Below are 20,597 nucleotides of genomic sequence, written 5' to 3'. Positions count from 1 at the left end.
TGCATGCATAAGAAGTAAGACAATCACAATGAGCATTTTCTGCATTCATTGGGTATATAGCTTGTACATGTACAAGTTATTTGCCAAATTGTTCAACTATTACCTTTTGTAGCTCAATCGCACTAGCTAGTGATATCCGACGAACACATCAACAGTTCCTTATACCAACTGCATATCTACAAAGGTTGTGCCAAAAATAAAAATTTGTCACGGAACACAAAGCCACTGATCAAATGTTAGACTCTAAATTCTTAGCTGTTGCTGGAAGAATTCCTTTGTACTACATCCAATATTTGCAAACATTTTTTTCCTGTACTTTCATTCAACCCCTCGTCAACCCGACAGCCGTGAGTTGCCATGGATATCTAGAACATTAAACCCAATTTATACCTATACAAAATAAAATCCATATAATTTGCATGTGGTACATTTCTTATCCTTTTCACTGCAGCCATGCATGTTACTACAATTCTGTACGTACGCCCACTCTATGATGATCGTCATGGCAGCCATGTCCATAGGATATACAATTAAAGCTTCACCACTGCACTCTACCTATTGTGTTTCCATTCATGCACATGCAAGATGATTTTTGTTGACATATCAAATTACTCGAAACCCGTGCGAACGTAATTATTGGCACAACTATAAATTAAACTCATTATATCAAGTATGTATACGCGGCTCTGTGTAATGCTAACACGTACATACAGGTACCTTGTGTGCGCGTGAACAGTATGTGTGTCAAGTGGATACTACTTATCACTTTTAATGATTAACCATCGATTATCACCACCGTAACATGTCCATAATTATTATATTTAAAGAACATTTCGTATGCATTCTCATTGTTGTGTGTTTCTTAATCATTATCCATCATCTAGCTTCGTAGCAACATAGTTTAGCCTCTATAGCTATTCCCCATTTCATACACGATCGAACAAAGTCCCCCAGCTGTACATGTATAGCCTCCTACTTATTATGCCCTTAAGCAACGTACATGCATTCTTTCAAGCTCGTAATTGAATCCGATTGGATACAATAGACCAATGATATACATATCTGACATAACATCGAGGAACACCCTGGATAACACACCTATAAACAAAAACAAACGTGCAGCAGCTGTGTGTACCCGTGAAGATAATGCACACATTCCCCCACTATTGATGACAGGTTACAGTACTTATATATATAAAGTTCTGCAGGTGCAACCAAGTACCATGCAGCAAATGGAGCTAGGGCATGTAACAGTTTTATTGTTTCACTCAAGAATCAATTGCAAGGAGTGCCTACAATCACTGATTGGAATGTTAGAGAGCACAAAAATAAACACCCCCAAAGGGCCCAAGGGAGAGCTCAATTGTATGAAATCCTAGAAATTGTTTTTGAAGGGAGTACCTGGGAATCTATAATTGATCACCTTTTAAATTGCCTAGTAATTGAAGGTTTAATTTGTGGTTGATATTTTATACGTATAATGTACCCCACGAAATAAATACGCTGAGTAAGCATTCCTACTATACTCACGTCAACCTGAACTTGCACTGCACCCTACAATGTACAATTATTTGTACATAGCCACGGCAACAAAATATACAAGCCTCTTTGTGTTTAATTTGTTAATTGATATATACAGCAGTTACCACTTATCAGGTCAGTCGTGATGTCACCTGGAACATGAGCAACGATGCCCTGAGGAGCTTTGTACAAAGACACAGCGGACAGGAAATTACCGCCGTGTACGGTATACATTGCAGGGTTCTGCCGGCAGTGGTCGGCACCGACCACTGCAGCTCTATAAGCGACCACCACTTACCTCTAGCTCTCTGCTACCATACCACTAGTAACTCTACAGCTAGCTAGCTAGCCAGCTGCAGCTGTTCTGAGCATGCGCATTATTGTGCTGAGTCAGCACTACTGCATGCTTACTCAGTGCTGCATAGATAGAGTATCCGTGTATCTCCTCATAACTCCCGCAAAAGCCCGGGAAACTTATTGCATACATCTCAGAGCTACCCCCATTACATGCCCCCTGATAGTAGGTATCAATTGGAAACAAAGAAAATATAATCTCGACCTTTTAGAGCTATATTCTCTTTACTTTTTAGATGAAAGCACCGCAGGTGCTGATGCCTCGGTGGAGATGCAAAGCTACATAACATGAAGCTACTAATAGCTTTTATACTGATGAACATTTTTACTTTTGCTGCATGCAAACTCAAAAGAGTGGGTAATGATCGACCATGGTTGTTGTTAAAAACGATCGATGCCAAAAGTTCAAGTCTAAAATTAATGGCTGCCATCAACAGAGCCTTGCAGCTCTAGCTAGCGTTCTAGTACAGAGCTAACTACTAAGTAGAGTAGTAACACTCGGTAAACAAGTTTGGCTACGTGCTCTTCTGAAAAGGCTGCAATGGCATTCCAAGTAAGCAAAACTAGGCATAACTCGAGAACGAAGCATTATTTTGCAAATCCACGAATTAAAATCCAAGTAAACATGACTAGAAGCCTATAGAAACTCTTACTTGCACTTGATTCATCCTTGAGCAGCTGTAGCAGTCTACACAGACACACACACACACACAGACACACAAACACACTACCGTATACCTCGCTTGCGCATGCGCACCGAGGCATAAATATTCAACATTAAAAGTGATCAATTTCACCATTTCTATGTACAGCACATTGTATGGCAGCCAAGATAGGTAATGAGCGTGCTGACTATAAAATAGTCCCCTTTGTAGTTTTAGCCACGCCCTATAACGCGGAATGTTTCACGCAAACATTTTCGTTTCCAATCCCCTTCCTTTTCAATCTATGGTCAAGACTACTCCTCCAACCATAGAAGTGTGGGGTGTGTGAAGAGAGTGGGGCTGTGTGGGGGGTGGGTAGTTGGTCGTACAGTGGCCCTCGTGGAGGTGTGGGGGGTGAGTAGTTGGTCGTACAGTGGCCCTCGTGGAGGTGTGTGAAGAGTGAAAGCGTGGGGGGTGGGTAGTACTTATCCTCTGTTTAACTTAGAGCCATCATTGTAAAAATCACAACTGTATTCTAACTCCTGGCCCCTGTAGTTTGTAGCCTCAGGGTCCAGAGCCAAGCTCTACCTTTCCAAGGACACCTGCCTCATCAACTTCATTATGGCTGGTGAGTGAGTACATGTACAGCACATGCACAGTTATTGGCCATTCAAATATGCTTCATTTAACGCTGGGTGACGGGTTCCCCTGCCATTTTTATTTGTTTTTAAGACAGCATCTGAAAAGCCTGTCTCTAAGCTTTCAAAAAATTACGAAATTAAAGCTGTGCTCATCCGCACTGTGTTGATGTACATGTATTACTAGTCGTTGTGCAATGCTCCATTATGGCTGAGAATTGTAGTAGTAGTCAGTACTAGTTTGACGGGTTGTACTGCCGTACTACTAAAATATTTTGCTACTAAAATATTTTGCCTTTGCGAATGAGCCAAATCAGCAGAAAAACCAACCCTTTGCGATCTAACTATTGCGTTCTGGCAAGGATCGTGTGTAATTGTTTAGGTTTTGTGATTAATTTTTGCAAATTGATCAAAGTTTGCATATATTTGATGCTTGCAAAACATTCTAGTAATGCGGTAGCTAGCTACATAAGTTTTGCTTACAATCTACATACAGTGAAGCCTCTCTGTTATTACACGCATTAATTGTTTTACTGTACACATTATATGTTTCCGGTCCACTTTACTGTTTCATTGTATCCACGAATTACTCTACTAGGACTATGTGGAGCCAGCTGCTGACGAGGTGGCGGAGGAGGGAGAGGTGGCTGCTGTGACCCCGGGGGAGGATAGTGCTCCGCCCGAGAGTCGAGAAAGGTCAATCATAAGAAGATTGTTGTCACTGAAGTGGTTAGCCCAAACAACTTTTGGGCACAACTTGTCGACCAAGGTGGGTGTGTGTGGAGTGAATGTGAGGGGGTGTATGTGTATATATGTGGGTGGGTGTGAGGGGTGTATGTGTGGGTGGGTGTGTGGGTGGTGGTTTGTGAAGAAAGGACAACTTGTGGATAACGTTCTTTTCTAGCCTTATGTTTGAGCCTGAATAGTAAGTAAGCATAAGAGACCATCTTTATCCCCGTGCTTGCCAGGTGTTCAGTTCACCACTCTCATGGAGCAACTGAGAAATGACCTCTCGGCCAATCCCCCCCTCGCTGGTTCCTTCAACGCTACAAGGGGGGCGCTCTGCGTGCTAAAGTTCACAGACGGACTATGGTAAGAAAATCAGTGTCTGTACGTATAACCTGAGCCTATAATTTCTACTTTAGCACTGTATTTCATTGCAGCACTGATATTTGTAGAGAATTTGGGAGACATTTTCTATAGAGCTATAACAATAGTTGGTCGTGCATGAATAAACAGACTCCTCCCACTTCAGGTATCGGGCAAAAGTGGAGAGAATCGAAGGAAAGAAAGCTCACGTTCTCTACATGGATTACGGGAATGTGAGTAGTTGGATTTTTCATGTGTGTGGTTAATGATCTTTACCCATTATGTGTGCCGTGTTATAATTTTTTCTTTTTGCATGCAGAAACAAGTTGTTCCACTGTCAAGCCTCTCAGCTTTACCAGCAGGTTATCAAAAGTGAGTCAGGTCATGTGATTGTCATGTGATGTCTGTACGTGTCCGTTATAATTATATATACGCCTATAGCTTTGCTGTAGAGATGGGACGTAACGGTTACCATGGTGAAGTACGTGTGCGTGCTTATGTTTTGATAGCATCAGTTGCCTTGCAACGTACAAAGCCGGTAATGCGTTAGACCAACTTCAAACGTGTTTTGGGTAGGAATTGGCTAAATAAAGTGGATCTTGCAATATTTATTTGCGCAGACTTGTGTTTTTCTCACGAGTGTACATGTACAGTCGTGTAATGATAGTTCTGGTTCTGATGTGAAGCAATGGTCCGGACCAGGCACTGTCTGAAATCCAATCATGTAGTTACCCTAACACCTCAATTAGTTTGCCCTTATTTGGCAACCCTTGAAGCACATCAGTCCACAAAATTAATGATGTCACTGAGGGCATGCAGGCAATTATATATGTCCAAATTAAAGCTTACAGTATGCAGATATTTGAATACATACAAGTACGTGCCACAGTTCACATTCAGTGTCGCCTAAAGGCATTATAACAATTAACTTCAAACTTTGAAGCGTTTCAAAAGTCCATAAATCGAATTATTTCATTAAAGTGATACCAGGAAGTATGTGTATATGTTGTAGCGAAAGAATTTCGATGTTTTATTTGTTTTCTATTACTAGAAAGTTTTGCGAGTATCAAAAATGTGCAAACTTTGTGAGCGTTGATCAATTCGCAACAATAAAATCGCAAACCTAAACTAGTACTGGTAATTACACACGATCCTTGCCAGAACGCAAGTTGTTAGATTGCAAAAGGTCAGTTTTTCTACTGATTTGGCTCATTCGCAAAGGTTTTTCACCAGCAAAAAGCATTCTAGTAATACTGTAGCTTATAGCTGGGGGGACTTTATACATGTATCTAGATATCTAGTGGTTGCCCTGAGGCGGTCAGCACACGGCCTGCTTGTCTCCACACGCCCCCACTGATGAGATAAGGGCCTTTGAAGTAGCCGCATAATGTGTACAGGTCACTATCACACGCCTACACACGTTGACCCCAACATCCATGTGTGTAACCATAATGACTAGAAACAAGCCTATACATTCCATACTCTGTTTTTACTCTTACTACGCTCATTATCTGGCAGCCAAAACTGTGTTTATGGTTATACCTACAAAACTGGTACCTATGTTCCTGGCCGCACGTCACATACCAAAGCATTGCCATGGAAATGATGTTATTGCAAGGTGTATTCTACTAGCAACTATGTGACCTAGGTTTCCGTAAGAATGGGACCATTTTGGCAGCTTTATTTTTTTTAGGCTGCCGTTCATTTTTTTCTCCGAAATCATCTTACCGTTCTAATGGCACTCTTCTGTGCGTGTGTGTACGTATGTCTTCCATAAATAGAATGAGTCAAGCGTGTTGTTTATTAACCACTGTAGACAATAATCGTGTTGCAAACAAACAAACTGACCCCATTAGAGAAATTCCTTCACTTTGTGTGTGGTCAATCATTTGGCACTGTACATGTATACCCGGCCCTGAGGCAACATTGCATAATTTGAAAACTGAATTTGCGACCTTTAAAGATGCCACAGGCATTTCGTTTGTTCCAGTGCACTAAACAGAGAATTACAAAGTGCAATATTGTTGTTATGTACACAACAAGCCAGTCACATGTCATAATTATACGGGATAATATTTTTTATTATATCGACAAATTAATTGTTGAAAGGGGGGGTCTCTTTCAATAAAATTTATGGCTGAGCACTCTCGAATAGCTATAGCAATGCAATAAATTATGTCCTAGGACAACCAACTGTTTTTGAATTACTTGGTATCTGGTAATCTGCTGTAGTTGTGTTTTTTCTTTTACGTACCCTCCTCCCTGTGTTGTAATTGTACCGTATCTGTTCTAATTATTTTATCAGACATATTTATTTTAGAATTTCTCCGAGTATAATTAAAATAGATCTTTATTTATTAGAGCACGCGAAGTGTCCGGAATAATTAGAACAAGCATGCTAGGTAGCTATGTTTAATGGAAGGCACTAGCTATCTAAAACTAGCTAATCTTCAAAGCTATCTATCTTGCTGGCTATAAAGCTACGTTGCTTGGAATGTCTCCCTATTGTCCCCGGATATTTAGAACAAATGTAAAATTGCTGTATTAGAACGAAAATTAGAAAAGTGTCCGGGCTAATTAGAAGTGTCAGAAGATATACATACGGTATATGTATATAATCATGTACTGTACATGCACGTGCTTTTTGAGTGTGTCGTTGCCCTCTTACACGACCAGCCTGGGCCTTGTAAATGAATGCCCGTTGTTGTTGTTTTTCGAGAGAAAGAGACTCAATAGCTAGTTCTACAAGTGTAATGTGTTTTATGCAACAAAGTGCATATTGCATCTGTCAGACACAACTAATTTTTGTTGGCTTGTTACTTTGCTATGGCGACTGCAATGAGAGGAAAATTAATGTCTTGAATGCTAACCAGTCGGACCAATTTAACTCTTTGGCAGCTCGATTATTATTACAGGTTGTTTTTTTGCCGAGAAGATCGTCATGGTTACTCGATACAGTGCAACACCCAGATACGCTAATTAAGTTACTTGCATTTTCACATACAACATTATACCAACTGTAGACCTGTTTCTATAGCAACGACATAATATCCATTACGCCCATATTGACGTTGGTTTTCGTGAGAAAAAAGCCCCAGCCCAGCGTTTCGTCATGTTGCAGCTGTACCTCGTGCAGCTGCTGTGGGCTGTCGTTATTGAATAAGACTAGTGATATGGTGAGCTAAACTAATAACCTACAAAACCAAAACGACTACTTTGTTTACATGTTATGTAATTTATTATATGTACAGCTGCGTGAGTTGGAGTGTGCTATTATATTTTATGGCTTAATTCACGAGGGCCGATTATATTTTATGGCAGTTAATGGTGATCGTCTCTATAGACTCTAGCAAAGTTCACGAACTCTAGACTCTCTAGCTACAGCTCCCATTACATCTAATTGCTGGTTTGTCAATATTTCATTTTCTAACATTAAGAACACTCTTTGTAAGCTCCATATAAGCAGCGAGGCGAATTAGAACTAATTAAAAGTTTATATTAAAACTCACGATTATTTTCTCTTTTTCTCTGCCGTGCATGTTGTACTATAATTATACATGTAGCATAGTTATAGTTAGAACATGTGCATGTGATGTACCTACGTGTTATAGTGTCCCAAACAGAGAGCTGGGGACACTAGAATACTGAACTAAGCCAAAACTGTGTACACTTACCAGCAGTTGGCTATAATTATTATTATTATTACATGCATGCATGAGTATCTTAGCTATGTTGTAGTTCGTAGCCCAGAGCAATCTATAGTACTATAGCTCATGACTGTAGTTTCCTGCTAAACACATTGAAGTGGTATCTATAGTATCTCTAATATCTGCATATAGAATACTTATAGTAGTATACAGCGTGTGAAACTGGCCCCTCTTAACAGCTGAACATTGGCAAACGTATTACACAAGAGAGGCCAAGTAGTTGGTATCCCAAATGACAACTTAAGTGATGCAAAACAACCCCTCAACGAATTTGTAATTATAGCCACATCTTTGATGGCCTAAACTATTATTAATAGCTTCCTCCTCACCTAATTATGGAAATAATTATGATGCTAGCTACAGCTACAAGTATTGATGTGATATACATTTGACCCAGAATTATGTCGTTGGTCGTTGGTCTAGTACTAATCCATATACTGTTGCTGCTCTGAGAAGATTGAGAAAAAAGACATAATTATATAGATCATTGGTCATACCGCTGGAGATGCAAGTTACTAGATGGACGTGGTTGCACGCGTGTGTGTGCATACTCATTAAAAAGGGCCTTGATCTTTTGAATTTTGTAAACAATAAAAAAAATTATGATGGTTGACCATATAGTCATAATACATAATTACGTAAGTGATATCACTCACACGGTATTAATTGTTTTGTATAATGTATTAAAGGTTTCTCCTCACCCCGCAAAGAAGCACGCCGTGTGCATGGGCGTAGCATTCATTGTCTGTGTTTAATCTTACCGTATTTGGATGAATTTCGATATCGAAGTGTCTTATCAGATTACCCCAGGGCGTGCGTGTGATGACCGATGATCTCATGTCTTGTTTGTTGTTTTCGTCGATGTCGGAACCCGTATTGTTACGGTCATGTGATGGAGGGACTATTATTGTTGTACTGATGCAATAATAAACTCGATCCATGCATCGACACCTGTTGTGCGTTTGTCTGTTTTCATTCGCTAACTTGAACACATGGGTTGCAAAAGAAGGCGTATTTACACATTCGTCAAATATTCGTCCGTCGGGTTTAATTCGATAATAAATATATAGAATACCGAGACGATTGCCGGCACGCCATAAGCACTTGTACACTATATAGCGAAAGAATGGCGAGGTTAGAGGAAATGGAGTCAGTTCTTCCATGGAAATTTGTGGCTTAGCTTGCACTTTTGTGTCTTTAATTTGTCGTATGCCTCAAGCCTCAGAGCAGGATCTTGAAACCTCTAATCGAATCAAACCACATTAATGATCAATCGATCTGTGCATATGTTGGATTTTGAGTGAATGTACGACAGATAGGTCCATGCTTATAATTAATAAATTGCTGACAATTAAACTTTGAAGAAATGTAGAGGAAGTGTGTCACTATGACCAGCTATGACTATAGTTTGACCTCATCAACTAAATACTTGATCAATCAGTGACGTACATGTAGTTGTTTGTAGTACCATGGTGTGAAAAAATGGTCATTATTACGATTGTGTTGTGTTTATTTTGGTTAAACTTAGTAAAACGTGTGTGATCTAAAATTAGCCTCACGTTGATTTGATTAGGCTTTAATTTCGTCCTTAATAACTAGTGGGACTCTCTTGTATCCAGGTGAATGTTTAATGTGTGGTAACTGATACTAACTATAAGTGATTGCTAGCTGGGATGTTGTTACTCTTTGTTTGTCCAGTGTTCATTGAAGTGGGTTGTTTAGGAATTCTCGTTGCGCGCACACCCACCCACACACACACACACACGCACACACACACACACACACACACACACACACACACACACACACACAGCCAACCCCCTCAAGCTCAGGAATACTTCCTAGCCTGTATCATTCCTCCTGATGATGTAAGTCACATGACATAAACTATTGTCGTTGATTTACAGTAATCAAATGCAAAAGGGTTAAACGAGAAAGTATAATTATAATTATTTTGCACAGAGCAGAGTTAAAAACACAACCATGCTTGTACAGACGTGTCATTCATTATAAGTACAATTAGTATAAATTATTATAATGTACTCCTGATAATTATAAGCATTTAATTAAAATGTATCTTGTATATTTTTATCATTAATTGCATGGATCTATTTTGTAGGAGGATTGGCTCAAGGATGCGTTCACTCTCTTCTGTCAGGAAGTGACTGGCAAGACACTGCTCCTCAATGCTGAGTATAGGATCACTGGGCAGGTGAGCGTGCTCCTGTTGCCATGGTAATAGTGCTTGTGCGCTGCCGTGGTAACGGCATGTACATGTAGCTTCTTGGAAGATAATTAGTGTGTGTGCGGCACAGATGAAAGAAACGTCTTCCTTTAATCTATGGTAGTAGCTAGCAACCTAACTGACTTACTACATATCTATGTACGCTAAAAAAGCCGTTTAATTGCAACTGCATGCAGTTACTAAGGCTCGTTACATAACCAGCATGTGTGCACAGGATGAGCTTATATGACAAAGGTGTATCCACGTTCCTAGGTTGGTTAAATTGTTAATTGCCTGAGGCATAAAAAACATGCCCAAACTTTATCCAGTTAGCGGAAATTATAGGCGATAACAAGGTTTTCTACATTCAGGGGTTGCCATAAACGGTAGTTTAAGTAATTGGAATTCAACATTACTTCGTATGACGTGCACATTGTGTTGTCAGGCTTGCTTAGTTAATGCACTTCTATAATTGTTAAGAGGCGAAATCAACGTTCGTAATTTCGTACGGAATATTTATATATTTTTTGTGTGTGTTGTGTGTGTTCGCTTAAATAGAGAATAGACACAGTTTCTAAGGCCGTATACAAAATTTTAAGCGAGTGTCTTAGTAGTTTGTATTGATCCATAGCCACACCCCCCTGGAAGATATTGTATAGCGTGAAGAAAAATATTCGTTGCTTAGTCAGTTAAAGGTAGTCAAGGTTGCTGAGTAAAATATTCGTGCTCAGTGATCATTCAACCACGAAAACCACGAATATTTTGCCCCCCCTCCTGAAGTTACCCGCTATATTATGTCTGGTCACACGGTCCTGCTGTTTATTGCATATCCTGCTGTGTCTAGGAGGTTAAACTGTTGATATATAAACTTTCCGAGCTAATGCAATGTCAATGGCTTGTATAATATTAAACATACTATGTTGCATGTCAGCTTTTTGTTGTAAAGAAGAACCATGGGCTGTAATTATGTCTACTGGATATGAGGTTTAGTCAAAATTAATATTTACTTTCTGTTATCACTAACAAAGAGGTATGCAACGTGTACTACAAATGTCAAGTGTTTCTGTTACGTAATTCTAATGTTTTCGACCACATTAAAGAGAAGTATCTACTCAAGCGTTGCGTGCCCTAACCATCTCTATTATCTGTAATGGCGAGTATGTAAATAAAGAGTGCTTCTGGCCTCAAGTGCCAACAATTTAAGTTGGTTTTGAGCATATTTGGATATGCTAGCGAAGTCCTCAATTGAAAAGAATTAGCTTTAGTTCCAGAATAGCTGTATAATATGCATTCATAATAATTATGTGTCAACATCTCAATCATACAATTCTGCATAATCCTGTGTGTGTGTCAAGTACGTTGATCTTGTTCGTGATTAGATTGTTGATGATAATGTTTTGAAAATGTAGAGCGGCACTGTACATCTAGTGTGTGCATCTATAAAAGTGCAAGGTTAGGTAATCACCTATAATCAGTCTGTTTGTGTTTAGTAGAGCTTCTATTGTGCCAACAAACGGACTGCAAGCTAGCTCTCAAGTCCACCTCAAATTCATGGGATGTGTGCTGGCCAGGCTGTAGCTCTTCAGTGTGTGTGCAGTGTTATGTAATGTGACATAAGTCTGTGGCTTAGCACAGGTGTGTGTGCGTGTGTCCTGGCATGTGTGTGTGTGTGTGTGTGTACATAGTTTAGCCCTCAGGTGGTGAAACACAGGGCCAAACACAGGGCATTCTTGGTGTCACCACGGTCACAGTTTAGCCCTCAGGTGGTGAAACACAGGCCAACACAGGGCATTCTTGGTGTCACCACGGTCACATGTGTGTGTTGTATGTACATGCGTCCCAGGAATTGCATGAGCGGCTGGCTAGGAAGGATGTTTGCATAATAACTGTTGTTGTTGTATCTAGCTACAGTGTACTATAATCATTACAGAATAGTTTTCTAAGTATGTGCAACTGGAGAACTAATTTTGTAGCTACTTACACTAGATTATATATTCAGATACACTTACCTCCCACACACACACCACCCCCCACAGAGCTACGTTTCCCTCCTCAACAGCGAAGATAAGACGGATATCGCTCGGAAGATGATAGCAGAAGGTTTGGCCAGACTCGACAAACGTAAAGATCGAAGGCTATCGAAACTTGTAAGTGAATACCCTATAGCGAGTAATTTTCGTTGGGTAAAAAATTTGTTTGTTTCATTACCTGCACTGCATTGCATGCGTTCCGGTAAACCACGCCTACGTTTTTGTGTGTAAAATTTCGTTGAAAATATACGACTGGTATATGTCTATTATATTCTTAAGTTTCGCTGAAAATAATATGTTTGTAGATTATTGGTATAGGCATGTTGATCACATTTCTGTGTTTTCGATTATTGTAACAGCCGGTAATAATCATGCTCTCCAAAAGAATTTTAATTGGTCGTATCGAGTCAAGTTGCTGATGTCATTCATCACGCTAATTGCTGCTGATTTGTTTTTGTTCTTTGTCCCAAAAGCGGTGCAACTGTTAGTTCTCTGTAATACCTGTAGCTGTCTCCGCCTATTATTTCTACAGCCTCTTTATGGAATGTTGTCATTTGATCGTATTTAATCGAACGACAACAAGTCCTAAATTGGCACGCATTGTTCGAACTTCTTTATTGCAATGTCTCTTTTGTTTACGCTCCATTATTACATAATTGTTTTGTAGTCTGCGATGCTCTTTCAGTCGAGGTTTCGGGTAATTCCTAAGCGTTGTTTGTTTGAAAGATTTCCTCCACGGAAGTTTATACTATGGAATGTGTACGATTTTGGAGTAATTTAATTAATATTAAGAGTACCGTATAGCGGGTATATTTCGAGGGTATGTAAATGTTCCATCGGGTAGCAAACATTTTAAACCTCCGAATTTAATGTAATATCACATGCATGCTGCAAAAAGGTTGCTCCACGAAAATTAAATCCGTGAAAACCTTTCTAACAGTGCTTTCTGCGAAAGTTGATACCAATTATACCTGCTATTCCTGTTTCATATACTGTATAGTGGGTATAAACTTTCGCGGAAATACCTTTAGAAAGGTTTTCTTGGATTTCATTTTCGTGGAATAGCGCCTTTTTGCAGCATGCATGTGATAATAAGTTCACAGTTATAAATGTTTACGGTACAATCCACGAAAACCACGAACATTTATTCCCTTGACATAATTATACCCACTATACGGTATTAGCTGTATAGAGGTCATTGGAGCGTGGTTGGAATGTCAAAGCTCTCCACAAATAATCAATCAACATACGTGCTTTAGTTAATTACTGGGATGTCATCTAGCTCTGTTAATTGCTCCAGCTTCCATTCCCACGTAAAATTGGCAAGTACGTTATTCGGCACGCTGGAAATTAATTAGTATGTACACCAAAACTAGTGCGATAGCCAGCCGGCAACCGATTTGAATTAGTAAGATAATGAGTTCCCAAGGATACTGTGTTTAAGATAATTGCCTGCAAACAATTTTCAAAATGCTCGTTTTTTAATTGTAGAGCACCAAACATGGTCATTGGTAATGTGCTGTTTGTGTTATTTTGTTGAAACCAGCCAGACTGCTGAGTAATTGGATGGTGAGGTCATGTTGCCTTAGGGCGATGTCCCAATTCAACGACAAGACTCGAACCAATCGTGATTGAAACTAATTAAGGGTAATGTCATCATGTAGCCTGCATGTTTTAGATTTCATACTTACACGTATATGGTATATGTAGTTATGTATAGTTCTCATTTCGGAACATATTGTTTTTAATGCTTCGCAACGGACATTTCAACATCTGAGTTATAATTACTGTGTTGTCGTGTGTATAATATGTGCGTTTTTAGTGCATGCAACTTCTAAAAGTGTACATTTGTCATTCCTTACGTAATGCTTGATTGTGCCTCGAGGCCTAGGGATACAGTATAGAGCCGACTGCCTGTGGCTGTGTGTGTGTGTGTAACTAAAGTGAAATGTGAGATCGTCACATATTATGTTGCCGGGAAATGTATTTCCCTCTAATTGTATACATACAGGTCTCCATAATTTTTATACATACAATCTTATCAAGACATGTAGATCTGTACGTGCGTACACTATTACTTATGCTCATGCGTGTATCCCGCTGTGTGGTAGCTAAAGCTGTTGTAGAAAGGATGGATACATGCCGTAACCCACGACAACATTCCCAGACTAATGGCGTAATCATCAAAGCTAACGTATGTTTATACTTATTCATAATTATTATTTTACAAATGGCATCTATTTTCCAGCTACGTGCCGTTGCCACGGCTATGAGAGTGGTGCTTGATCTCGTTCGTCAAAACAATTTACCTTTCCCTGCTGTACATGCCCATGCATTCGGTGTGTGCGTGCGTGCATGCGTACGTGTGTTAACGAAAGTGAAATGTGAGATTGTCACATATTATGTTGCCGGGAAACGTATTTCCCTCTAATTGTATACATACAGGTCTCCATAATTTTTATAAGTACGTCTTATCAAGACGTGTAGATCTGTACGTGCGTACACCATTACTTATGCTCATGCGTGTATCCCGTTTTGTGGTAGCTAAAGCTGTTGTAGAAAGGGATGGATACATGCCGTAACCCACGACAACATTCCCAGACTAATGGCGTAATCATCAAAGCTAACGTATGTTTATACTTATTCATAATTATTATTTTACAAATGGCATCTATTTTCCAGCTACGTGCCGTTGCCACGGCTATGAGAGTGGTACTTGATCTCGTTCGTCAAAACAATTTACCTTTCCTTACTGTATATGCCCATACATTTGCATGCCCGAATTAATTTTTTTGTCTCCTTGGCTACAAAAGTGCGCTTTGTTGGCTGTGTATGCATAATTAGAATACTGTCATATGCACAAGAAAAATTTTTTCTCCTTTTTAGCATCCTAAGTAGCTAAAATGTAGCTTTGATTTTCAATCTTGTTGCTTCGTAATTATGCAATTGCAAGTTAGAATACTTATTCATTTTCACTGTTAGAATTATTTTGTACTTCTAAATACTTTGAAATTTGTGTGTGTACGTATTACTGTGTAACGGGTAATTTTCATGTGGTAAAATATTCTTTATTTTCGTGGGCAAGCTGACCTATACGAACATTTTCCCCACAGAAACGTAGGCGTGGCTCACCGTAACACATGCAATGCAGTACATGCAATGAATTTAAACGAAATTTATACTCACGCAAATTATCGTTTTCCAATTTTTTCCCCCGCGAAAATTACCCGCTATAGGGTTATTTTTATTATGCTTGTTTTAAGTGTACCAGCATACTTACTTTCTGAGTCCTTGTGTTATAGTAAGGAGGGGTGAGGGGTGAGGGGTGGGGGGTGGGGGTGGGTATAGGCAGAGTATTACGTACGTAATATTATTATTTATTTATTTACTAAAAATAGAATTTATTTATTATGCTTGTGGTTTAATTGTTAGTGTACATATTGATCTAATGTTGGCAGTTTGCTGTGTTTTGAGACTTCTATTACGGTCAACTTTCACCTAATTAAAATACCGCACACGATGCTATCAACTATCAATACTCTCATCCCCCTTACCCCTGTGTGTATTGTTTATAAACACACGGAGTGTTTGTACCCCATTTAAGTGCTTCCGACCTCCGGTGAACCCAGCGTAATTAAATTACTGGCTACTAGTATTCGTTTATCAACACCAGTATACCTTATACACACATTTCTGCTGTGGTGTGTACTGTGTGTGGTCGATCCTAACACACACACACACACATTAGAGAAAACGCACGTACAGTATACCGTATAGCGGGTAATTTTTGGGGGACAAAATATTCGTGGTTGAGCAGTATTTAGTCATTTCGTGGATAGTGGTTGCTGCTTGCACTGCACTGGTGGGCAAGGTTACTTCATTTGTGGGTAAAATATTCGTGGTCAGACCTTCAACCACAAAAACCACGAATATTTTGCCCCACGAAAATTACCCTCTATACGGTACTGTGTTAGTCCTGTCGGTACTTTTATTAGAGTAGATCTATACAGACTTTATGTAATGCCAACACATGACAGTATAGTACATGACGGCACACATTTGGTTTGGAAGTGCCCTTGTAGTTACTATTATTTTTTTTTTCGACTTATTTTATCTCTCTCTCATATTTCAGGTGGGGGAGTACTGCAGTGCCGAAGTGGAAGCAAGGAAAAATAGGGTAAGCTTGTACGTTTTGATATTTCTAGGTATATTGGTATAATTAGATTTTCCATTTTTTGACTCTTAAATTCCTCGACTTTAAGTAATTAAAATTCTCAGCCTTGGTGTGTAGTCGTTGCCTAGGGCTTCCGTTGTACGCACCCTTCAGCTGACCCGTAACATGATACCATCGCCAGCTCTCCGTGTTTACTATAACGACAATAATTATGTCCGGAAGCTACAAAAGTGCTCTATTCGTGTGGTATGGGCTTGAGGTCACACCTTGTACACGGAGTGAGTGGGTGGAAGCCAGGCCGTGGGTATGAGGTGGTTTGTTTATTTCATCTTAATAGGAACGCGTGTGTTACAGTCTGTCCCATTAGTAGGCTGTTTACCCGATAGCTATTTGGTAGCTACTATATTATTGTAATTATGTCCGCTATGTGTTTCCCAATCAACTGCCTTTAAAGGGACTTCAGATTCAGTTCTAAGAGGATATTTATGTAAGAGCCAGTGCTTTGAAGTCAGTCAACAAGTCTTCTGTTTTGGATTCAAACGGTTCCTTAAAGTCATGCATCTAGGTGTGCAGTGAAACTATTATACACTCATGTAGTTATAATTTTGTTCTCCTGTCTTTAGCCCCCCCCTCGCCTATAATTAAGGAAGGGTCTAAAATTCATTTACTCAAGAGAATGAATAATCGCATCATAGTTGCGTCTCTTTAACTGCAATATTTGCCGACTGTAGCACTTTTAGTTAGGACATTTCAAAGGTATGCTGAACTTTTCTTTGTATTCTAAATTTGGAGACCAACGAATGGCAAGAACTTTGACGCCAAGTGTATGACCCTAGCGTGTTTTGAAAATAATCCCAAAGAAGGAGTTCCACTGAATTCAGTATTTTAGCTGTATGTGTGGCTTTAGTGTCTCTTCTTCCTGCACTTATCTAATGGCTATTCAAAGCTAGTACATCTCTAGTCTGTCTAAGACTTTTATTTCTTTTCCCTTAAGAAGGCACTTGTTTTGTACTAGTCAGTCACCGTGAAATTGTTATGTATACCATTCTTTCTGTATATATGCCTTATAGTTTTCGTGGATAGCTCTCAGTTTGTTACTTTGACCCTGATCGTTTCTTGTGTGTTCACATCCATTTAAAGATAGGCTTTGTAATTTTCCTCTGTCTGCGATTGTAAGGGTTGGCTTTGTGATGCCAATTAATTGCTCTAAGCACTGTCACGCACCTCTTTCATATTTTACATTTAAGGGCTGGTAGCATTCATGGGTAAGTGGCAACAGGCGCCTGTCTGCTCTGCTCTGCTCTTTAAGTTCCTCTGCAAGCGATATATGGAGTTGTCGTGATTATGTAATCCTAAATATGGACTGTATGCAGGTAAGTGGCGACAGGCATCTGCTCTTTAAGTGCGATAGGGTTTTGCCTTCCTGTACAATAAGAATTGATCATTTTACTGTTCTTTCGGAGCATAATTTAATACACACCAGAAAGACATTGGTTTTCTGTTGTACATGTAACTAACTCTCTTATTTATTATTGTTATAATAAAAGTATCCCTTAGGATTGCTAGAATGTGGTTCAACAACTATCTCTATAAATATTTCTACCAACCATAGCCGTCAAGAAGTTAGCTTTTTTGTGTATACTATATACTATATTACTTACAAAATGTTGCATAACTGCCAGAATCTGGAGTGTGTGAGCAGCATTGTAAATTGCCATGGCAACCCTGGGATCAAATTCCTAATAATGTGTGCCTGTGTATGTCTGTGGCATTTAGTAATAATATTATTAAAGTTAGCGTCAAGTTTCTATACTCTGTGTTCATGTAACATTAAAAGAAAGTTACATAACCTTGAGCTTTGTAAGTTTTCATTAAGCCTCTACATGCGCAAGCGAGGTATACGGTAGCGTGTGTGTGCGTGTAGACTGATACAACTGCTCAATGATAAATAAAGTGCAAGTAAGAGCTTCTCTATGGATAGGCTTCTAGTCACATTTTCGTGTTTCTATAATCATGATAATAATAATTATAATGTGATCATAATTATAATCTCTGACATTAAAAATAAAATTGTGATTTATTTTGTCCAATTAATAGCTTAAGCTTCACCTACCATTGAAATTAAGCCTCGTGTCATGTTATTACAGGTTATGTAATCATTATGTCGTCTTTCTTGTTGTTAGGAAAGTCAAGTATGTGGTGATTGTCTACAGTCTGCACTTTCTGTTGCTTCTGTTGCTTAAATTAGCTGTAAATGCGGAGGGTGTGGGAGTACTAATTACCGTGGTTATGGGATGTATACACGCTCAAAATATCGGCGAATTTTGGTTAATGTTTGTTTGTTAGTTTTGTAACATTATACTTTTGTTGTAAATTGAGGGGGTTTATGGGCTACAGCATGTTGTATATACATGTACGTAACGTAACATACACAGTCGGCGAGGCCCCATACAGTAAGATCATTTCCTGATTGAAATTAATTTGTTCAAGTGATATAAATATTGTGTGGACTTATTCAGCTAATGCTTCCTCAATTAGCTCAACTGTGTGTACATAATTACACATGATGGACTCTGCTATGCTAGTTCCTTTTCCTGTCACTATAATTATTATGTTATGATGTAATGCAGTGGGAAACAATTGTTTATGTTTGGGGTTAATGAGAACAGATTTCCCCGGCCATAGAATAGATTAGTAACACTTGCTTGTTGTCGCCACCTGTTCTGTAGTGGAAGTATGTACATGTACAGGTCAGGTATAGAGTACTTACTATAGTGTCTGTACTTGTACACTGGGTGTCTGTATTGCATGTACGCACACGGCTTGAACATTCCAAATGGAGCTAGGCTGTCTTCGTTGTAAGCAAGAATGACCTATATACAAGCTAGCTAGATTAAAAGTCAATCATTAGTAAGTGGTAACTATTAATTGAGCTACCTACGGCTTTGTTTTTGACGTGCAGCCAGTTGTATTGAGTATCTACCCCACGCGCTTATAGTACGTTAAAATGTGTACTCCGAGGGGAAACCTGCTCTCCTAACAAATACAAACAATCGGTTTCCCACTGTATTACATCATCACACTCCATCCATTGATACACAGTGATAATCTAACGGGTGTTTCCCAGGCTGGTTTGGCGTAGGAGAACTAGAGGGTTTGTAGTCATATCAACAACTATGCAGCTTCTTCTGTACACCACTTAAATGTAGTATGTAGACTGTTAATAGGTAATATAATAGAAAGGAATTCATTGCTTAGTCAGTTTAAATTGCATTGTGAGGTCATTTTTCTCTCTCCCTCTTCTTCTGTAGGTGGGCATGTGGGTGTACGGCGACAGTACTCCAGACATGGCGACAGAGTTCGGCTACAAGAAATGAAAAAAGAAGTAACTTTATCTATATAAATATATATGTATATAATTATAGCATTTATAGCTTCGTATAGTTAGGGATTATGTCAAAAGTGTGTCGAATGGAATTTCTATATTTTCAAAAAATTTTTGTCAGGAATTTATAGCATTGTGATGTTACAATTACAATTACAATTTAATCTAACGTACGTCCAAAATGTCATCATAATTATGTCCGTTAAAGTACAAGGTTCGGTAAGTGTATGTATGCCACTTAGTGTTCTGTAAGGGCTTGTCGAGACTATAACAATGGTACTCTCGCTAATCATGCTAATACAAATGCACTATTATGGATATACTAATTGTGTTTTCAAGGACGGGCCCTAATTAATAAATTAAGCTTGGCAAAGTGGCTATAGCAATGTAGTCTATTAACAATAATTAGTGTGAGATACAATTTAAATTTAAGATTTTCGGTTTTGTGTGTGTGCTTGAGTGTTTATTGACATGGAAAACTGCATGTTTGGGTTAGATACAGTGCAATTGTTTTTGCTCTCCTTGGGAAAACAGTGGGTGGCATTAATTGTATCTAATTGAACAGTGAACGTACAAAAGTATTACACAAATTGGAAATGTACTGGCTATAACTGGTGACTTTCACACACCAAATTCAATTGTGGAAGCATATGTGTATATAGGCATTTTATATCATCAGTCATGCTCAGTACATGACTGGATGGTTAAGTTTAATTTGGAGCCAGCGGTATGCTTTGGTTTAATTATACAAATATGAGCTTGTTTGTGTAACTATTGAGGTGGTTGAACACATACCTTATAGCTAGTAATTTCCGGGGCGGGGGGGGGCAA

General features: G+C 39.0%; 1 protein-coding gene across 4 annotated transcripts; it reads left to right on the top strand.

The window, feature by feature from the left end:
* Window positions 1-2,894: 2,894 nt before the first annotated feature.
* LOC135343836 (staphylococcal nuclease domain-containing protein 1-like) lies at window positions 2,895-19,893 on the top strand. Of its 4 annotated transcripts, none has more exons than XM_064540852.1 (11): window positions 2,895-2,967; window positions 3,075-3,147; window positions 3,756-3,926; window positions 4,126-4,249; window positions 4,413-4,479; window positions 4,566-4,618; window positions 9,767-9,821; window positions 10,073-10,165; window positions 12,214-12,324; window positions 16,340-16,384; window positions 19,693-19,893. In XM_064540852.1, the coding sequence occupies exons 4-11, from the start codon at window positions 4,146-4,148 to the stop codon at window positions 19,756-19,758; spliced, it is 594 nt and encodes a 197-aa protein (XP_064396922.1). In that variant the 5' UTR covers window positions 2,895-2,967; window positions 3,075-3,147; window positions 3,756-3,926; window positions 4,126-4,145; the 3' UTR covers window positions 19,759-19,893. The 4 variants fall into 4 exon arrangements, with proteins under 4 accessions (XP_064396922.1, XP_064396923.1, XP_064396921.1 ...); XM_064540853.1 differs by having other exon boundaries at window positions 2,915-2,933; XM_064540851.1 differs by having other exon boundaries at window positions 2,918-2,993.
* Window positions 19,894-20,597: the final 704 nt, after the last annotated feature.

The sequence above is a fragment of the Halichondria panicea genome, chromosome 11, assembly GCF_963675165.1.
Source record: "Halichondria panicea chromosome 11, odHalPani1.1, whole genome shotgun sequence".
Classification (NCBI taxonomy): domain Eukaryota; kingdom Metazoa; phylum Porifera; class Demospongiae; order Suberitida; family Halichondriidae; genus Halichondria; species Halichondria panicea.
This window is presented reverse-complemented; position numbering and strand designations above follow the sequence as displayed.

Bases quoted from the DNA above. Each gene is read 5' to 3' on its own strand.
- LOC135343836 (XM_064540852.1), top strand. From the start codon at position 4,146: ATGGAGCAACTGAGAAATGACCTCTCGGCCAATCCCCCCCTCGCTGGT. The intron at 9,822-10,072 runs GTAAGTCACATG...TCTATTTTGTAG, and splicing joins GTATCATTCCTCCTGATGAT to GAGGATTGGCTCAAGGATGC. The intron at 10,166-12,213 runs GTGAGCGTGCTC...CACCCCCCACAG, and splicing joins AGTATAGGATCACTGGGCAG to AGCTACGTTTCCCTCCTCAA.